At 42.6% G+C, this 14,454-nt stretch overlaps 1 protein-coding gene across 4 annotated transcripts in view; it reads right to left on the reverse strand.

Annotated features, from left to right (window-relative positions):
- LOC109821351 (maf-like protein DDB_G0281937) overlaps positions 13,134-14,454 on the reverse strand; it is a 6,713-nt gene continuing 5,392 nt past the window's right edge. For 2 of the 4 annotated variants that reach the window (XM_020387542.1, XM_020387541.1), the window contains exon 9: positions 13,134-13,459. In XM_020387542.1, coding sequence (XP_020243131.1) covers positions 13,384-13,459 — 76 coding nt within the window. In that variant the 3' untranslated portion in view covers positions 13,134-13,383. The remainder of the gene's footprint in view (positions 13,460-14,454) is intronic. The other 2 variants (XR_002241962.1, XR_002241961.1) reach the window with 2 other exon arrangements.

Consider the following 14,454-nt stretch of genomic DNA (forward strand, 5'->3'; position numbering starts at 1 on the left):
TGGAATCATCAAAGAATAGACTTCAACTCCTTCTTTGCTGAACCTGTTCTTCCTCTAAGTCTAACGTACACCAGAGAAAACAGGTGTACGTCAGCGTGCATGGCATACGGCAAGACCCCACAAAAGAAATAGAACGATCAAAAATTCAAAGCGAAAAACTATACGATAACCGAAATGACAAAAGAACGTGCAACTAAAAATCCAACAAAATTAAAATGCAATCCACTACTAAAATATAATAATCATAAGAATCTAGAAATCAAACGGGTAACAAGATCATGCAGCTAGCGATCAGAAATCATCCAAGTAACATGATCATACACTAGATGGAATTAATACTTAAAAATCTACAACAAGAGATGTAGTACGTCGAGCGAAATAATCCAAACAAGAAAACCCTCATGTATATAACATATATCTCAAATAGTAGAGAATTAAATATTAATTCCGATCTATGTATGAAAAAAAACAACTGGCCTACATCTCACAAGAATCCATAATCATCCAAGTGACGAAAACATACTACTAGCCATCCTATCACAACTCACTGGTCCACATCTCAACAAAACTAACAAAGTCCACCATAAAGCACGCAAGCATATTATTCTTGTTTTACATGTTATTTGAATTGGGGGAGAATATTTTGATGTATATAATCGGGTCCCCGTAAACCTGTCCGGGGGCTGCCTTCAAGTCAAGTATTGGCCCTCTGGCCCATGTATATATAACACTCACGATATCACGATAATAGGAAATCGTTGTGCCCTTTTATATACATGCTATATTCTCCGTCCAATTTCCCTTTATAACCCCATGTTTGTCATATTAATTACACAACCGTACATGAAATATTATGCACTAGCCACGGAGTTACCATGGAACGACTTCTGTAAAACTATGAAAATAACCATGACCCACAACACGTCCAATCAAGAGTGCATCATCTAGTCAATGCTATAATAGTAATAATTAAGGAACCCTCATACCAGGATATCGATATCGAGGGAACTCGGACCTCCTCACATCGGGATATCGATGTCGAGTGAGTATAGCCATGCTTTGAAGCATGCTTATAAATCATACTTTTAACAGAAGTCGTCTTCATGTACAGTCTCTCCTATTAGATAACAACTAAGTGATAATACAACAAGCTTCCACACAGCTATTCATGTCAAGCAATCCCATGCAGGAAATAATATATCACAGACTTATCTAATTAATTAACTCATAACAGATCTAAGAATTGAATTGCGAGTTAATAAGTAATGGAATATTGCACATAATAATTTACAATAAAACTAAGAATTAAAATGAAAATAATCGAGGTTCAGGATCTTGCCTCGGGTATGTCGAATGATTCAACGCCGACGTGCGAGTCCGCGGGTCTAATCTGAGCACCAGGTTTGAGAGCGTCGGTCGGGAGCTGTTGGGGGCTACCGTAAAGTGGGAGAGGTCGTCTCGAACGTGAACGGCGAGACTAGGGCAGCGGTTTGAAGGGGCAACAACGTGGGATCTCGACGGGGAGGAGAAGGGGGGGCTGTCGGGCTGCTTGTCGTGGTCGGCGTCGGGCTAACCGCGAAGGGAGGAGGAAGGCATGTGGAGGGAACTGAGGTGAGTAGGCGCTGGAGTTGGGCGGCTGAGGGGATCACAATAGAGACGGTCGGAGTTCGGCACAACTGGGCTCGGATATGGGCGCAGGTGGCTACATGGGCCGTAGGGGGAGGGAGGAGCGGCGGTGAACTGAGGGCGGCAGATCTGGGGTGTGGGGAGGCGCTGAGGCACTGACGGACAGTGGGGAGGCGGTGCGAGCTGGTGAGGTTGAAACAGGAGGCCGGCGATTGCGGGGCGCTGGCTGCAGCGTGGGAGGGCGGCTCAGGTGGCGGTTCAGTGCAGGGGGTTCTGTGGCATAGCGAGCGGCGGAAGAGTGCGGCACGGGAGGTGGCGCGACGGCTAGACGATTGGGAGTGGTGACCAGGAAAGGCCGACGAGGAGCTGCCGGTCCCGGGTGCTGCAAGGGATTGCGGTGGAGGGAAGCTCTGGAGCAGGGTTTGGTAGGGATTGGTTTGTGGCGTCAGAGATGGAGGAGTGGTGGGGCGAAGAGCTTGGACCGCAGGTGGCGGTGCTTTAGGGTCGGGGAAGAGAGAAACGGGGGGAAGAGAAGAGAAACAAGATGGCGCGGTATTTTTTTAAGGGAGAAAGAGAAGGAGAGAAAGAGGGAAAACGTTTAATATTATATATATAGTATACTATATACTATTATAACTATATATATATATTATATAATATATATATATTATATATATATATATATATATATATGAAGAAATTAGGGTTTTGAAAAATATTTAAAAATAATAATAATTATAAAATAAAATAAATAATTATTGGATAATTATCTACACATAAAAACATACGAGTTGTAATATTACAACCGATAATACGCAATAGTGGAAATAATACAAGAAATTGTATAATTAAACAAGAATAATTAAATAAAAATATAATTTCTTATATTTAAAATCAAATAATTATGGGATAATTATCCACACAGTAAAACGTACCAATTATACTAATACGATAGGTAATATGCAACAGTAGAAATAATACAACAAATTATATAAAATAATATATAATAATAATACAATGTATTATTTAAAATAATACGTACTAGTACCGATAACACAACAAATTAATTCTAGAAATTTTTACCACACAGAATAAATTTATAAATATTAAAATCATTTAAATAAATATAAAATTTGGACTTTTAAATCATAAAAATTTCTAGAAGGCCGAGAAAAATACAAATACTCTTCTAAAAATAACAACTAAATATTTAAAAATACCAGGAAATTATTTTAGCTAGTATCAAATTTTACGGTCATTACAATAATATGCCAAGGCAATCACAAATAAACAATATGATCACGGAGTTTGGTCACCCTCGACCTACGTCTCCGCTCCTCACCCTGGAGGAGAATCTCCACTATCATGATCGGTTTTTAATGTTCATCGAAAACATTTACAACTCACACAATCGGTTTTCTAGCTCACGGAAAACTTTTACAACTCACACAAATGCAATCACACAATACACCATCTAAGTGTTGGCCTATCCCGTGTCGACTTTCTCAAGTGCTCGGATTTACAACTGTAGGTATATAAAACTGCCTGTAGGCCCTTTAACGCAGCTCGACGACAAACCGACGAACCATCGGGCGACATATCCAAACACGAGTCATCCAACCATAGAACGGATTTGAACTCAAACTCTGAGGCGGATTTACTGCCATATTGGGATTCGGACTGTCAAATCAGAGTCCAGATCAACAACGAAGCGGGTTTACTGCCAAATCAGGATTCAGATCAACAAATCAGAGTCTAAATCAACCACGAGACCAGAAAAAACAGCAAAAAACCACAACACCTAGGGGACTCGGCCAAAACCAAGCCACCTCTAGGTGGCTCGGTGGCCGAGCCACCTATGGGTGGCTCGGCCAAGGCCGAGCCACCTATAGGTGGTCGGCCAGATCTGTGCCTGGGCACAGTTCTGAGTGCCTATAAATAGAGGGGCTTGGCTCATTTGTGAAGGGTTGGAACTTTTGGAGGCGAAGCTCTGCTGGATTCAAGACTCGAAACTTAAAAAGATTGAAGCTTTGGGACTTTGAGGACTTGCTCATCCAGATCTGGTGCTCGGCGATCGTCAACGCCAAAAAAAAAGGCAGGTGTTCGAGAGGACCGGATCTCAGATCTACGCAGGCGTACTCCGGATCAAAGCTTGGCCTTTGATCCCGAGAACTAAAGGCTACTATTTCCTTGGCGAAATAGTACCCTCGGCTATTATTTCCTTGGCGAAATAATACCCGTCATACTGCGTAGATCCGACCGGATCTAGATCACGCGGTGGTCCACGGATAAAAAGTTCGAGGAGTACCTTTCATCCTCGTCCGGATCTGGATCAACCTCCCCCCGCAAGTCCAAGAAACTCTCCTCCAGGAGAAAAACTCGTTGGTTTGAAGACGTTGAAAACACCAACGAAGATCTCACCCCGCTGGATGCCAAAGCTGCATCGGGTGAGATTCCTCCAATTCCCAACCAGGTCGGATCTGCTCAGGCCAACCCTTCTGCCGTAGGGGGCGTAGTGACTCTCTCGAAGAGAGCCCGCCAAAGGTAACGTCAACGCCTTGCGAAACAATTCGCAAAGGCCATGGAGTCCGTTGACGGGATCCGCTACAACGCGGATCTGAAGAACAAAAGAGGCAAGCAGCCTCAACAATCAATGAATGGTGGTTCCTCCAAGCCGCCAACAATGGAATGGGTCCGTGTCAAACGGAATCGTTCGACGCTGGAAGAACGCATCCGCAAACGCCGCGCACTATCAGCGCAGGCGCGGGCTCAAGCCGAAGAAGCCCGCAGAAAGCTGCAGAAAGAGGTGGCCAAGAAGCTGCCATCAACCCGCAAAGCTTGGAGACCGAAGTCTGAAGCGGCGTTTCAGACTAAGGAGCAACAACTGCAGCCTCCGAAAGTTCAACTTCCGGCGAATCAATCCAGACCGCCGATGATTTCCACAACTGCTCCGGGAGATCCCGCAGGACCATCCCAGAAAAGGAAGTCAGTCTTGGAGCGCCTCGGTCCAATTCCTCCAAGGACGTTTGGGCCCACTAAGAAAGCCCCGAACGAATCAACATGCTGGGGGTCGCCGCAACCCTCGACATGACAAAGAAATCATGGCACCCAAGCGTACTACTTTGCACATTGAAGTTTAGGAGCCCGTTGAGAATTCACGCCCGCAAAGGCGCGTTTCGAGGCGCGTGACTCTCGAAAGTCCGAAGAAGGTAATTCGCTCTCAGAAGGAAACGTTGTCGTCCGATGATGATGACGTTATACCTGGGAAATCGTGCCAACACACGATGGGTTGCTCGGACTTTCAAATGGAAGAGCTGTACTATCGTGCTGGGGGTACGAGCAAAGCCAGAAAGAGAAGTCCTCGAAGGCTAGAAACTCAGTGCCCTTGTTCAAAGCTCATTCGGGCGGTACTGTCTGAGTGCAACTGCATCAAGGCAGTCCCCGAAAGAATTTTAGTGTTCGAAAGGCTTAGTACCGTAACGCCAAAACCAAGGCATAGGCGTTTCCGACAAAGAAGAACGGTGGTTGGAGACGGAGAATTTCCGAGGGTCACCACTAATATGACCAGCAATGGGACATCGACACAGGATAATCTCAAGTCGTTTCTGGAAGCATCCCGGCGTGTAACCCGTCTGCAGTCTGGAGCCATCATACGAGGAACTTATGGTAGGGTTCGGACAAGACTACCTTCAGAAGATGAAGAATCGGATGCCTGCTCTGCGGTCGCATCAGATAATACAGTATCCAGCGAGGGACAACCCCGCGAGTCATTTATGATAAGTGCGGAGCAAGTGGCCAAGATGCTTGAAGAAGCCATGACTAAACAACAGGAGAGCTTCAGGTTCGAAATGGAAATGGCCATGCAGAGTATGAGAGAAATACATGAGCAACAAATCCAAGCACTGACGAACCAGCAAGGCGAACCGAGTCGTCGTAACCAGGTTCATCATGAAGATGAGGACACGAATGCGAATGAAGTTCACAATGCCACTAATCCTCCCGCAAATGCAGGGGGTGGTAACGAGAATGCTAGCGAAAACACAGATGAAAGCTTGAAGATTAAAAATCTCGAGAGTAAAATCAATACGTTGATTTCCGCTCAAGAGACGAAAAAGACGGGCATCCCTTGTCCATACCCAAGAGAATGGGAATCAATCCCATATCCGGCGAAGTTCAATCTCATTAACTTCATGCCGTTTAATGGGATGGGTTCACCTACTCAGCATTTGATTTACTTCAAATCGCACCTAGGAGTTATCTCCAGCAATGAGCCTCTGATGGTGCGGTCATTCGTCGGCACTCTTCGCGGAGCCGCCTTCGATTGGTATCGCCGCCTCAAACCAGGTAGCGTGAATAGCTGGGACGATATGGAGACCATGTTCCTCACCAATTTCTTCGACGACGACACCGAGATATCTATCGGGAATTGGTTGACACCTTCGTCAAAAGGTTCCGGAACAAGGCGATGAACTGTCGGGACCCCATCACCGAGGAATTCATTCTCCAAACTTGCCACAACAACCTCGCGTTGGACGTGTTGGAAGCAATGGGGACAGCTCCATCCAAAACATGGAAGGATTTGAAGGTCCGAGGGGAGCAAGCCGAGCGATTCCTCCGAAGGAAGAAAGCCGAGAGGGATCAATCAACAACTAAGCCTCTGAATTCTAACTTCGCCTCCCGTGGTAAGGGCAAGACACCTGCAGCGGCTGGTGATGCTAATCAAACGTCGCAACAGCAATCCCGGAGACAGCAGAAGACTCCGAAGTACTGTGCATACCACAGGAGGGTCCTTCATCCCACCAAGGATTGCTTTGCTCTCAAGAATAGCATTCAGACCTTGGTTGAAGCCGGCGTCATAACGCTAGAGTAAGCCAGTTGAGAACGGCACCACTCCGATAAGTATAAGAGTATAAACTGCTTCTTAAGACTCCGAAGAGTATATGAGTATAAACTGCTTCTCAATCCTCCGACCGGTATAAGAGGTTAAACTGCTCCCTGATACTCCAATAGGTATATGAGTCTAAACTATTTCCTTTCTTCCACGGGAAGTTCCTGGAGAGTGCCATGCGTGGTATTCTTAAGGATAACCCGATCATGCAACCGATACGATGATAAACCCAGTTTCGCAAGAAAAGCTGGGGGTGGATAATTCATGTAACGGGAAGTTCCTGAAAGAATGTTACATGTAATTTTCTTAGGGATAACCCGATCATTACAAATAAAGTGATAAGCACTAAACCCACCGTTTACCTGGTCAAACCTTAGGACCACAACCAAAATCCCCTCTCGATTCCTTCAATGAACGAGAGGCACACAAATCGAGCGATCAAACCTTCTTACAGTTAGGATCGTTTTAAACCTCCCACTTGGTCAAACCTTCCTACAGTTAGGACCACAACCAAAATCCCCTCTCGATTCCTCCAATGAACGAGAGGTCCACCTTTAAATCAAGTGATCAAACCTTCCTATAGTTAGGGTCACCTCAAAACTCTCGCTTGGTCAAACCTTCCTACAGTTAAGACCAAAATCACGATTTACTCTCGATAAACGAGAAATTCATCTTTAGTTCGGTAATCAAACCTTCCGACAGTTAGGGTTATCCGAATCCTTTCGATTCTCGGAGTGGAGCTTCCTTTCCAGAATCAGGGAATAGAATATAAAATTCTTCCTTCCTTGTCTGTCGGGTTCGCCTTCACCCTAAAAGAAGACCGGGAAATAGAATATAAAATTCTCCCTTTCCCGCACCAATCTCCAACTCTTTTCCAAGTATTTAGGATTTATCCTAGGAAGTTTATCCCGAATCCTAAGCAGGGATAAGTCGGCGCCTAACACGCGCTACCGGTTTAGTTTTTTTCCGTAGAAAAAGACACCAGAATTCGATTCTGGGGTATTCTATCCTGAAACCTAAGCAGGGATAAGTCTGCGCTTAACCCGCGCTGCCGGTTAGTTCTTAACCGTTAAAAAGAACACCCGTCCACATATTCAACATTGTGGCAGGTCGTTATTAATAACACCAAAATCCATGCCTTACACGCATGGGGAATTTCATCCTGAATCCTAAGAAAGGATATGCCGACGCCTAACACGCGTCGCCGGTTTAGTCTTTCGCCGTAGAAAAAGACACCAGAAGACCAGTCTGAAGTAGGGATAAGTCAGTGTCTAAAACACGTTGCTGGGTAGCCTATTCCCGTAATAATGGCGAAGTCTACGTATTCGAAGTCGTAGCAGCAAAGTCTAAGAGAATTCACTCTCTTAGCACAACGTCACATACGGAACGGATTTATACAATCCACATGCTAGCCCGACTCAAACGGTAGTCGGTAAAGGCTAATCAAATCCGTTGAGGGCTGAGGGTTAGCCAAAAATCCTAAAGTCAACGCCTAACACGCGTCGCCGGGTAGCCTATTCCCGTGACAAATGGTAAAGCCTATGTATTCAACATCATAGCACAAAGTCTAAGGGAGTTCATTCCGTTAGCACAACGTCACATGCGGAACGGACTAAAACAATTCGCATGTAAGCCCGATTCAAACGGTAATCGGTAAGAGCATGTCAAATCCGTTGAGGGCTGAGGATTTGCCAAAAATCCTAAGTCAGCGTCTCATACACGTTGCTCTTTAGTCTTTTCACAGGAGAAAGACGAAGTCTACGTATTCAATATCGTAGCACTAAAAGGGTTAACTCTTTTAGCTTAACGTCACATGCGAAACGGACTTAAACAATCCGCATGCTAGCCCGACTCAAACGGTAGTCGGTAAAGGCGCATCAAACCCGTTGATGGCTGGGGATTTGCCAAAAATCCTATAAATACGAGAGTCACTGACGCATCAGCTCCATTAGTTAGTCTCGTGACTTGAGCATCCCCACGCTCCAATTCCTTAAGAGCTTAAACTGTGTATACTCCAGAAAACGTACGAGTATAAACTGTGTCGAACGCCGGACAACGCGTCGCAATGAAGCTTAGACGCCGGACAACGCGTTGTAAACGAAGATTCAACACCGACAATCGATGGTCAGTTCTGTGTTGAAACAGCGAACTCGAGCTGAAAAGTCAGGAAATCAAGAATCGACTTCAAGTTCAAAATTCCGACAGACGGTCAGACAATAAATGCAGCACCGGAACCCTTACAGATATTCGACAAAGCACCGAATAGCCTGGAGGACTGAAGGAATCAAGAATAAAGCCATTCCAATATCCGCGTCGTTACGATTGAAGGACAAGGACACAATCATATCCAAAGTATTCCAGACTCTTCTATAAATGAACGAGGCTGAAATAACTTTGGAAGGGGGTAATCTGTAGGCAATATAAATTGGCCATGTAGGCCTTTAACGCAGCTTCGACGACAAAACGAGAACTCAATCGGCGACATATTCGCAAACACGAGTCATCAACCATAGAACGGATTTGAACTCAACATCCGAGCGGATTTACTGCCATAATTGGGATTCGGACTGTCAAAGATCAGAGTGAACGGATCAACAACGAAGCGGGTTTACTCGCCAAATCAAGGATTCAGATCACAAATCAGAGTCCTTAAATCAACCACAGAGAAACACCGAAAATAAGCAGGCAAAAAACCGCACAAACAGCCTATGGGGACTCGGCCAAAACCGAGCCACCTCTAGGTGGCTCGGTGGCCGAGCCACCTATGGGTGGCTCGGCCAAGGCCGAGCCACCTATAGGTGACTCGGCCAAAGCCTAGCCACCTATAGGTGGCTAGGTGGTCGAGCCACCTATAGGTGGCCGGCCAGATCTGTGCCCGGGCACAGTTCTGAGTGCCTATAAATAGAGGGGCTTGGCTCATTTGTGAAGGGTTGGAACTTTTGGAGGCGAAGCTCTACTGGATTCAAGACTCGAAACTTAAAAAGATTGAAGCTTTGGGACTTTGAGGACTTGCTCATCCAGATCTGGTGCTCGGCGATCGTCAACGCCAAAAAAAAAGGCAGATGTTCGAGAGGACCGGATCTCAGATCTACGCAGGCGTACTCCGGATCAAAGCTTGGCCTTTGATCCCGAGATTTGGGCGACTATTTCCTTGGTGAAATAATCCCCCCCGGCTATTATTTCCTTCGTGGAATAATACCCGTCGTACTGCGTAGATCCGACCGGATCTAGATCGTGCGGTGGTCAACGGATAAACCCCGGCGCAGGCAAACAACCCACGCAAGCGAACGACCGCAAAACAGGAGCTCGTGATTTGTTCGACAAACAAGGAGAAAGTTGTAATCTTTTTTTTATTTTCTTTGATTTTCATTGTAACCGGATCTTATAAAAAGATCGGATCTTTGTAACTCAAAAAACTGTTATTCAAGATAGCAATGGAATCGATGAAGAAAGATACCATTTTTCCCGCGAACAACAACCTCTCCCTTGGCTTTACTACCGACGCCACTCCTCTTGGAATCGACCCTGTCTCTCACCACACACTTCTCTTGGTGTCCTTGTGTATTACAATGTGATTTCTCGATAATTAGACACAAATAAAAGGGTTTGTTCTCTGACAAGAATGATAACGAAATTAAGCTCACACTCAATGAATCACTCACCACAATCCAAATTATACTTAATGTGAAATACTAAAAGCTCAATAGGTTATGTGTGCAATCAATGAGTAAAATGAAAACTAAATTTGAATCAATCTAGCACAAATATATATGAATCAAAATATGAATAAGCTAGAAGATAAGTTTAGAAAAACTTCTCTATAAACAAAGAAAATTTGAGATTTGAAGATGAATGCCCAAGACCGAAATTTATCTCCTTCTCTTTGTGAAAACTTCTTCACATAAACAAACCAAACTTTTGATCTTTTAAACTTGGAAATAAACTGCCCAATACACTTGTAAAAACCCTTCAAAAACTCTACCAAAGAACCAAGGTAAGAGGGGTATATATAGCCCCAAAAATTTAGCTCACAAAAACTAGTCGTTGGCTGGAAATACACTCTCAGTCAACTAATAAAAAGGATGAGTCGGCTGATAAACTAGTCGTTGGAACAGTGTTGACAGATTTTGGAAATTTTGCGTATATGGCTTTCTAAAATCGATTAAAAATAGTAAATCAACTCAAAAAATCATAAAATTTTGAGAGACGTTTCTAAACATGTAGATAAATATGTTAGAGAAAGAATTTCTGAAATATCACTTCCCAAAGTATTCAGGGTAATTTCCTTCCAAATTTGCCCTTGGAAGTCCAGCATAGTTAGGGTAATTTTCTTCCAAAGTTACCCTTGGGAATTCAACTATAATTCAACTACGAGCTCCTGACAAAGATGATCAGTTCAGCGTCAACTCAATAACATGAGAAAATTCAACCTTTCAAATATCAACACATCAGCTTCAGTTCCTAATTTCAATATATGGTCAGCGACGTCGCATTACCAGAAGTTAAGAAACTGAAGCAACTCATTGGTCCTTCTACAGAGTCCAACGTTGGACAAAAGCAGAGCCTATCTTGTCCAAAGTGTTTCAGACTCCTCGATAAAATACTAGGAGGCTGAAAACTTTGGAGGGGGTATCTGTAGCCATCAAAATTTTCCTAAGGGTCCCAAACTCAGCCTAAGTCAGAGAGAAGACGAAGAATGTCATCATCTAAGTTAGAAGAGACCAACCAACACAAAGGTAAGCAAAGGAGGATACAAAACACTAAGCTAAAGGAGACTTGGCTGTCTCACTGTTTGTGAGATAGTTTCCACTGTCTCACAAACTGTGAGACAGTCTCCCAAGTTCACGTGGTGCTTTTGTGGGATTTTGTGGAGTCTACCTGGCTCCATAACCGCTTAAGGAAGTTCATTAATTGTCATGGGCAATTTCACCCTGGAAATACGCCCACTACCCATGAAAAATGTGCTATTTAACGCACTTCAAGGTAGTGGGGTGGCAGTTACAAAATCCCCTGGCACTATCTCCTTTGGCCAAGATAGTAAACACTGTCTCGCAAGCATGAGATAGTGACTAAGGGGTGTTTGCTTTCTCTTCAACGGTTATAGCTCCATACCATTATAAATACTCTCCTACACACTTGTGCAGGGTACCAAGCTGGCATTTGGCGAACTTTGAGAGCAAGAGAGAGAGAGAGTTCTTCATTCACTCTCGAACATTCTCAGAGTCTTTTGGTGTTTCCTTAAGTTCGAGCTTAGACTTCATCTTGAGAAGAGTATTTGTCTTACCTTGCTAAGACACTTACTTCGGTTCTTGTTTTCCTTGCAGAAACATTAACCTTAAGCCTTCTTCGTCTCCGACTTGAAAACGTTGCTCGGTGGTCCACGGATAACACATCCTCGGAGTTTCTGTATGTGTTACTAGGGAGCAAATTTTTATTTTCTTTGTAAAGAAGAGAGTTACACTTGTAAAGCTTGTTTTTTGTTCCCTTTCAAAAGTTTTAATGGAAGCTATAAAGGAAATTGTTCTCGAGACAAACAGGGTTGTTTGCTATGCTGCTATTGTAAGGTAACATTTGTTACATAGAGAAAACTAACCTCAAATCTGTCTTCTTGAATATCTACATTTTTATTGTAGGAAATATATTATTTCAAATCCAAATCCGGTGTTTAGTTAGTTGCAAATATTGGACATGCATTCTTTGTTGCCTGATTCACTGTTTGTTGATCTGCTATTGGAAAAGAGTGTCACTACAGGCACATCTTGTGCCACACCCTCAGCCACACTCCCCTCTCTTTGCTACAGTAACCGGGCCCACATGAGATTTATTTTTATAAATCTCATGTGGGCCCGGTTACTGTAGCAGAGAGAGGGGAGTGTGGCTGAGGGTGTGGCACAAGGTGTGCCTGTATCATTTTTGATTGGAAAAAGATCCAAGTATTTGAGTTGGAGTACGCTTAACACGTGACGTAATATTTTTCAATTAGTGCAGGGGCTTGCAGCATTTGACTGTAACAAAAGCCACAGTTCTTTTCTACAAATACAATAGCGGTTATCATTTCCAACTATCTTCTCTCCGATCAAATGTTGGAAATAAAAAGTTTGGCACTATATTTGCTATTAGAGTTTTTATCGAACTGTCCCTAGACGAGAAACTTATGCTCAAGAACCGGCTCTCACCAAAACATGCCCTGCTCAGGCCGGATTTACCTTTATATGTACACTCTAGTCAAGCTGAAAATGCACATTCTTGAGGTTTACAAAAAATCTGAAGATTTTCAACATCAACAATCCAAAACTTATAATCATCGAAAAGAGTAACCGACAAAAATCAGTGGTTTGCGTTCAGCTATTGAACTGGCATAGTAGCATCAAAATTAGGCAAATTTGCAGCAGAACAGTTTTGAGAGTTTAATGAATCTTAAATGTAAGCAAGGAAGTAAGTTAATCTAGAGCTAATCTTGTTTAGATTTATCATAACTCTATAAATTTCTATTTGAGCTTATTGCGCTTTCTGATCCTTTATTAAAATTGCACTCGTAACCAATAGTCTGCATCACCTCAATTGTAGCTGATCTTATTCGCTATGTGCATGTACAAATAAAGCAACAGGCTGTTTATAATATCATTTGAAAGTCTATTTGTCTTGAATTAGTTATTAAAACTGCAGATATTGAATAGTACATTTGAAAGTTCATCCAGAGTACAATTCTTGAATGAGACCATCAATTTGTCTACAATCAAGACGTCAGGATTCAGCAAAACATACATCAATTTCTAAAACATCAGAAAAAATAATCCTGCACATATTCCATGAATTCGATCCATTCCAACGGTCCATGGAAGTTGTCTGGCATATATGACATCTCAATACTATTCAAGGGCCTCTCTTGTGAGACGTTCCGTTAAAGCTTTTGGAAGTCCCATTACACTGTCAATCGTTCCTACCTACAAAATTGAATCAGTTTATTATTCATACAATGAAACTCCTGCTTATTTGATTTGAAGAAAATAGCTGTTAAAGGATTCAAAAAATTGCTTCCATTTCGTCTGACAAAAGAGAAATAGTTGTTAAGGATTCAAAAAATTGCTTACTAGATTTGAAGAAAATAGTTGTTTAGGATTCAAGAAACTGCTTCAAATTTCTCAGAACTACCAAGAACTTGGGGGGGTTTTCCCCAAAAAACCACCATAATCTTTTTCAAAATATCATTAACTTTCAAAACTACAGAAAAATACCATGAACTATTGAGGAAAAACAATTCTGCTTCAATAGTTTGAATAAAAAAAGGCTAAATTACCAAATTGGTATTTATAATAGACTATAAAAACCACTTTGGCATTTAAAAACGTTCCGGCGTCTTTTTGGTATTTAACGTGTGTTCAAGTGGGCAAATAGGTATAAAAACTCGTTGTTAGTGGATTTTCCAATGGGAAAATTTCTTCCACTCCCTAATCTCTTAAAGTAATTTAACTTTACACCCTTCTCCTTCATCTCCCCAAACTCCAATTTCTCCACCCTTTTACTCAATAATACTCTCCTTCAACCTCTTTTTCTCTCTCATCAATGAAGCCCTATCCTCCTTAAAGCTCAAGGATTTTGATTAACAGGATCTAAAATTTTGGGTACGAATAGGCGTAGAATCTGAGAATGAAAGAATTTGCTTTACTTGAAAACTTTAAACTGTGATAACATTATGGGCTTTGATTTGTTGAATCAAATTTGATCTTCAGTGAGATAATTATAAGATTATTTAGGATATATAAATTTCAGACATCTATGGATTCATCCCCTTCCACTTGTGTTTCGATTTGTCTTCTCAAAACCCAAGCTCTCCTCTATCTCGCAATCTCTAAATTCTAATCTAAATCCGTTATGCAATGAAACAATGTCTTTCTAAATCATTTGAGACTCATCAAAATTTATGTTTTTCTCATCTGTAA

This window comes from Asparagus officinalis, chromosome 8, assembly GCF_001876935.1.
Source record: "Asparagus officinalis chromosome 8, Aspof.V1, whole genome shotgun sequence".
In the NCBI taxonomy this organism is placed as follows: domain Eukaryota; kingdom Viridiplantae; phylum Streptophyta; class Magnoliopsida; order Asparagales; family Asparagaceae; genus Asparagus; species Asparagus officinalis.